We start from the raw sequence: 7353 nt of genomic DNA, 5'->3' as shown, positions 1-7353 counted from the left end.
AGCTTGACATCAGACTTACGTCAGTCTGATTCGTCGAAATCCAGCTCGCATGTTCGAAGCCCGACAGCTTGACGCAAACGGTGCAGAATCGTTTGACATCAGACTGACCGTCAGTCTTACATCAGTCTGATGTCAAGCTCTGTAAGACTGACCGTAAGACTGATGTCAGACTTACGTCAAGCTTACGAAATGCACTGGGTATGCACTAAACTGCGGTGTAAACGAACCTGAATGACACCCCTCCTGAAAAACTTTCAAGATGAAATCAAACGCACGCAACCGTCAGTTGTCAACACGCAAAGCTGCCAACATTCCGGCGCGAAAGAACTGTCACCGAGCTAACATGCCTTCCCCGAAGGATCTTTCTTTTCGCTAAAGTGCGTTCGCTAAGACGTGTTGAGGTTTTACCTTCAGTCTGTTAAAAAAGGTAGTTTTTCGTTCGAATTCGTGGTTTAATTATGTGCAATGGATAGATCCAAGTGTCGGGCTAATGAGAAGTTATGATTTGAGTGTGGAATTAACGGGATAATCCGGAAAATGGCTCTGGAAACATTCACTTTGCCGAGGCCGATTGCGAACAGGAAGAGTGAGGTTATGGCTTCCTGCTGCTGCTCCACAGTGTCAAATCGGATTTGTTTACAAGTGAATGTTTCGTGTGCTTCATTGTTTTCCGGCGTTAAATCGGACTTATTGTGCGTTTAGCACTAAATTGATTTCCGAAAAAACTTCATTGACTTCCGCTGCTTTTCCTATGCGTTAAACATAACGTCGGAAGTAGTGCGCTGTATAGAAAACCAGATTTACTGTACAGCGCACTACTTCCGACGTTATGTTTAACGCATAGGAAAGGCAGCGGAAGTCAATGAAGTTTTTTCGGAAATCAATTTAGTGCTAAACGCACAATAAATTGCGGAAGGATGAACTTGCATCAGCTGGAGATTGATTGTTATTGTTTTCTCTGGTTTTAGGTGCGCCAAAATGTCGACCGCTACAATCCGTACCCGCCGGTTCATGACCAACCGTCTGCTGTGCCGTAAACAAATGATCTGCGATGTCCTGCATCCGGGTCTGGCTTCGGTCCCCAAGAAGGAAATCCGTGATAAGCTTGCGGCCATGTACAAGACCACCCCCGATGTGGTGTTCGTGTTCGGATTCCGGACCAACTTTGGCGGTGGCAAGTCGACCGGCTTCGCGCTGATCTACGACACCCTGGACTTTGCCAAGAAGTTCGAACCCAAGCACCGGCTGGGCCGTCACGGACTGTACGAGAAGAAGAAGATGACCCGCAAGCAGCGCAAGGAACGCAAGAACCGTATGAAGAAGGTGCGCGGTACCAAGAAGGCCAAGGTCGGACAGGCCGTCAAGAAGTAAGCAAGCGGGTCAGATCCTTATTCTGGTCGCTGTTGTGCTTTGTGGGGCCCTGGTTCCGGGTTTTTCACTCCGGTGGGAGCTGTTTATTCCATCGAAGGGAAAGAAAATATAACTTTATGGTTTAATATAAGTACCCAAGCGCGAGTTCCTTGTTAATCATAGATGTTGATATCACAGCACTCGGCCTCGGTAAGTATTCAAAACTGGAGCAACATTTGTTCAGGGTGGAAACATCAAAATGCATAAGGTTCATTTCACTATAATATCCTTGGCTAGAGTAAACTACTTTGGATGTTGATAGTTTCGGGTTTTGCGAATACCATTTTTTTAGGCTGCTGTACACAAGAAGTTTAAGGAATTACTTTTCAGGCGTCGGTCGTCTAGGCGTTTTGCAATCCTCGATGTGTGTTCGATTCTTGCTCCTCTTAGAAAACTTTTCGTCAAGTGGAAAATTCTTCACTAGGTATTATGTGTGCTGTAGTGCTGTCCGTTAGTCAGTGCTAATCGTGCTAGTTCAGTCGGTGCAACCTCTAGTCACTGTAGTGTGTATCGATAATATTCAATAAATCCTAGAGCTGTGTATTGTACTCTGCGGTTATTTGGGTGAGTGGTTTGCTAGGACCAGTATAGTAGTTGAAATAGAACTGCAGATTGAGTCGTCACTAGCCTTTTCACCACCAAACTGCCTTTTAACTTCATCCTTTTGGATAGAAAACTGTAACCTGACTGAATTTTATTACGATCGGATATTTGGTTACCGAGATATCTTTCGAAGAGTACTTTAAAAGTAATATACACTGAGGATACTGTTCGTATGGTTTTCATAGTTTACATTTTATGAATCAGTTATTTTTATATTTTTCATCATTTCATAGTTCTCGTATGCTTTTCATACATTGAAAAGCGAAATCCATAAGACTTATCGTATGAAAAATCTCATAATGAGCTTCGTATGAAAATCATAAGATGTGTTATGAAACACCATTGCTAAAAATTAGCAAAACCTTTCATTGGCTTCTAACCACCTAAACTTCCGAAGCGTCGATGGGCGTATGAGTAAAGCAAGTACTCGCCAACCTTGACATTCCTGGTTTGATTCCAGGTTGCGGTTTTTTTTTTAATATGTGCAAAATATTTCATAACAATATGTACGGTAGTCATAAGACATAGTTTTAATTTTCATAGGTTAGCTTTTTGAGAGATTTTTGACATTTAGCATATTGACAGAGCCGTAGCGTGGTCCCATGGCGCCCTTGGCAAGCATCCAAATTGGCGCCCCATGGCAATTGAACATTGTAAATTTGCAAAAACATGTAGTTATTCAATTTTTTTTCAAAGTTTCTGTAAGTGTGTTTCTGGTGTTTCAACGAAACAAATTCCACTGGTTTTTTTTTTCTTAGAGTGTTTTTCATTCATGTATTTTTTTTCAATGGCAATCGCCCAATATTGTTCCAAAATTTATATCTCTTATACTGCCCTGGGCTTGGATTATATCTTCCAGGAAGCTTTGATTTCAGGCATGTGGTCGATGTGCTTTGCAGTAATGATTAGAATAGCTGAATGTATAATCAATGGCAAACAATTCTGTAAAAATCAGATCTTCAAGTCATCGTCATCTGATATAGTTATACTGATCATGATGCTGCATAGTATATCGAACATTTGTCGAAGTCATTTATGTGTCTGGAAAATATAATTCCAAGTTGGTGAGAATATTACAAACTGAGGGAGGGTAATAGGCCCAGAGTCAGACCCCTGAATGGGCAATGTGGGTTAGTGTATGGGAATGCCATTGAAGGTTTGTAATATTCTCCGAGGCTTTCGAAATCCAACAGGGCGCGTTCCCGGGTTGCGGATAGGGGGAAAAGGGAGATTTTTCGCATTTGTACTGTAATCAGCCAATGTGACATTATCTCCTATGGTGTTGTAGTGCGAATGAATGATCTCATTCTATGGGAATTCGAACCTTGTAATGTATTGTTTATTAGCTTCAATTTTCTAAGCTTGACAAGGTTTTGAAGACAAACATGAGATGAGAGAATTGCCTAATAGCACAGAACAGATAGGCATCTTAGAGCAAATTGAAAATTCCATCCACTTATGTGGTTAATTTTCACATTCATTGCGGAATAAAATGATTTTTTCTTGCTTGAAATTCACAGTGCATGCTCTCATATAAAATGACAAGCACGGCTAGTCTAAAACCGTTTGACGTTTCAGTGGAACTCGCCTATTTATGAACACACTGAAAAAAGTTGACACGGCCGATTCATGTGCTTGATTTATGAACTGTTCCATAAACGTCAAAGTTAGTCAGATGTGTTTTTCCATTGAATTCAATGGTTTATACACCGCAGACTAATCTGATTCACAACATGAACTTCACATCAGACTTGATGTAAGTCACATCAGCTTAATATTTGTTACACCTGGCGTTCAATAAGCTTTATCTTTTACAGAACCCGATAGCCACCCAAGTAACCACGGTGTTGAAGCCATATTGCATGCTGATAAAGGGTGTATTTAGAGCAATCATTACTTTACATGCAATCTTAAGGTTGATTTAAAGTGGAAATGGGCAATTATAGAATCGAAGTACGATTATACTGGTATAATCTTTAATCAGTCGCATAATTGTCATTTCCACTATAAATCAACCATAAGTGTTCATGCAAAGCAATGATTGCTCTAAACACACCGTATATCTGCATGTAATAAGGCTTCAGCACCGTGGTTACTTGGGCAAATCATCACAATCTCACATGTGATGCGATTGAAATTGAAGTAATTTTCCAAACGAATTTGCGCTGTTGTATTTTTTTAATGAATGCATGTGTATGTATCATAACTGGTGACACATAACTCACGAAAAAAAAAACGTCAAACGTGTTCCATCATGGCCACCATGAAGAACGTGAGTTCAGACGTGAGCCGCTATTTTGTTTTTGTTAATTCCACTCAATTTAGGGTTATTTTTTTTTTTTGAACTATTTCCAGGAGAATACATCGATAGGCCAGTACCCAGAGTATGAGCGGTACAACTTTTTGATTATCCTATCCTCGATTCCGTCACTCTGTTCTGCTTCATTCTAGAGCTAGCATCTTTTTCAACCGCCTTTGGATTTCCACTTGTCGGAAATTATTCGTTCTCCGAGGGAATTCTTCCAGGATATTTTTCAACGAATGTCTCATTTTGTCAACACCTGGGAAGTCGATTGACGCTTTCCGGGTTTAATTTGTGCCCTCTGATTCGATATTTTCCTATACCTAATACACGTACTGTTACTCTTTTCTAGACCCCTCTCCCAAATGTTGGACGTAATTTATTAACGTTCCCTGTGAAGTATGAAAATAATCAATCATTTGACATATCAACGATATTCTTCGCAGTGTTGGTAAACTCACACTCAAAACTGGTTCATGAACGTCTCCTGCGTGAGCAAACTCGCGCGCGATTCTGAATCATTTTCTCACATACGAGATTTTCATGCAAAATCTCGCTCTCACGAATTTAGCGCCGAAATCTCGTTCACTTGAAAAACGAATCCACATCATTTTAAACGACATTCTTTATTGTTGTACGCAAGATTTAGTTTTATTCTGTTATACAATCCTAATAACTTCGTTGTAAATAATAAGAACACCAAGAAATAAAGCAATGAGTAAAATCACGAGTCAAAACGTGCATGATTTTTTCGGTGGTGAGTTTAGCGAGTCAAGAATCGCGCGTGAAACAACTCAATCATGAGATTTGAGTTTTTACCAATACTGATTCGTCGGTCTTCTTCCTATTTTTGTAGAAATAGTTTTCCATAGGTAGTGCAATAACTGGTGCACGCACCCTACCCCCCTTCAATCAGAATGCACAGGCATTTAAATTTAATTCCGCGTGAAATACACATAATAAACGTGTGATTTGTTGAAAAGTCGGGGCAAAAAAAATGTTGGCGAATTTATATCTCGCGTTTAGTATCATACGGGCGAATCAACAATGATCGATTTTTCTTCATCGATTTTCTTTTTGGATTTTTCCGGGATATACCACTAATATTCGGATGATCTCTCGGTGCGTTTCGGTGAAGGACGACTAGAATTGGCATCTAAAATAACAAAAACAGCCGAAATTATTTGCCGGCCACGTTATTAACCAAAGAGAAAATCGATGAAGAGAAACCGATCATTGTAGATACTCCCGTATGATACTAAGCTTGAGATATGTTTAACACGTGACATTCAAGGGTTTTACAAATTGCGCAAATCCATGTTAAACATCAATATCCCAATATCAAGCAATCCTAGACGAGTCAATTTGTTTGAGTGTATGAACTATTAGACGAGAATAGTCGTCTAATTGCCTGCTGGGTGGAGAAATTCACAGCGTAAAAAGCTTGCCCGCCACCGCTAGGTTCGCTGCTGTCGATTTTTGATGACCAGCGCCTATTTTTCTAATGATGATGTCTATCTGTTCTGTGCTAATAGGAAAGTCACTTCAGCAAAACTTTTACATATGAAAATGCTACCCATGCACACTTAATTCCACACTCGATGTTCGGTACTTTTTTTAGCGGATACATTCGTCAAAAGAGCGAAATTACTGAACACTCGGTAGTATTTTCAAGTCTTTACTGAACACTGTAATATACACTACTGGAGACAGCATTTTTTCAAGATAATATGCTGTGTATGGCAAATATTTTTGCTGATATGTTCAGCACACCTGACATTTCCCCTGCAGTAAAAAAGTTCAGTAAAAATTGTTACTGATTAATCAGCAATTTTGAACTTTTTACTGAATAGTCGTCATTTGATTACCGTACGACTGTAAAAAAAGTGCTGAATGAACTGTTAGTTCCGCGAGCAGAGCTGTCAAATCGTACGCTATCTTTTTTATTTCCATGCTCAGTATTAGTAATCAAAGAAATTCAATGTTTTGGAAAGTGCTCGGAAGTTTCACGGCTGTGCAAACAAAAATGGTCAGGATTTGCAAGTGAATCAAACAGTGTGATGTAAGCGCAAATGATATACTGTGTAAGTACTTCGATTTTCATGTTTTTTTATTTTCTTTATAGAATATCCCACCGGATTTTTGCCCACCGAATCCAATGATTTTTTTTTTGCTAACAACGTGGCTTAGGACATCACCATCCGGACTCAGTGCAAGATTCTGCAACAAGATGACGACCGCTGGGGTTTTACAAGAAACATGAATAATATATTTCTGTAGCGTGATTGTATTGAATTATAAATAAAACGCTGAATTAAGTATTAAACGCATCAAAATATACTATGATTGCTGGAAGCTCGTCGTTTGTGGAGCAAAAACAGTCTCATTGTAACCGAACTTCGTCAAAAAAGCACTGGGCTGGCCAGCTATCTACCCTGAAAAAATGCCTATGGTTTTACCGAACGGCTTTCAAAAAAATGCTGGGCTGTCGTCATACTCATAGCAATCACTTCAGTTATTTTTGACAGTTCGGTGAAGTGCCGCGACTACTGAGCGCTCAGTAGTTGTTTTAATTACCGAACTGATCACCGAGCGCTCAGCTGTTATAATCTCGTCAAAAATATAGCTGAGTTCGGTAAAAAAAAGTTAGTGTGTGGGGTCATGTCTAGCATTTAATATGTCTGGCAATGACTGATTCTTACCTCGTAGGGATACTACAAGACCACGCGGACAATTCGATAAAAGGCTTAATTGGGAATAATATATTTTCCGGAACTGAAGGAACATTTTTTCCGGGCTGACCGGCTAGTCGGAAAGGGTAGGAGTGTCCGTTTGTTATAATTGACAAAATAAACAATCGGCCGCTTTTGATTTCTGTGACTTACTAGGCATTTTGCGAATTATTGTTTTTTTTTTGTTTTGGATGGTATGCGATTCACTATTGAGCCTAAAATTATTTTGCATCTGAATTAGGTTTTTAAATTTAGAAAAATTTTATGATTTTATATTTTTAAACAAAAGAGCTCCTTTTTCTAAGC

The 7353-nt window shown here is 39.5% G+C and overlaps 1 protein-coding gene across 1 annotated transcript; it reads left to right on the top strand.

Moving 5' to 3' along the window:
• Positions 1-295: 295 nt before the first annotated feature.
• Positions 296-1509, top strand: LOC115259327 (small ribosomal subunit protein eS24). Its single transcript, XM_029859859.2, has 2 exons — positions 296-427; positions 969-1509. Exon 2 carries the CDS (start codon positions 979-981, stop codon positions 1369-1371), a length of 393 nt encoding a protein of 130 aa, XP_029715719.1. The 5' UTR covers positions 296-427; positions 969-978; the 3' UTR covers positions 1372-1509.
• Positions 1510-7353: the final 5844 nt, after the last annotated feature.

Source organism: Aedes albopictus, chromosome 2, assembly GCF_035046485.1.
Source record: "Aedes albopictus strain Foshan chromosome 2, AalbF5, whole genome shotgun sequence".
In the NCBI taxonomy this organism is placed as follows: Eukaryota; Metazoa; Arthropoda; class Insecta; order Diptera; family Culicidae; genus Aedes; species Aedes albopictus.
Note: the sequence above shows the minus strand (reverse complement) of the source record. Positions and strands in the feature narration are given on the sequence as shown.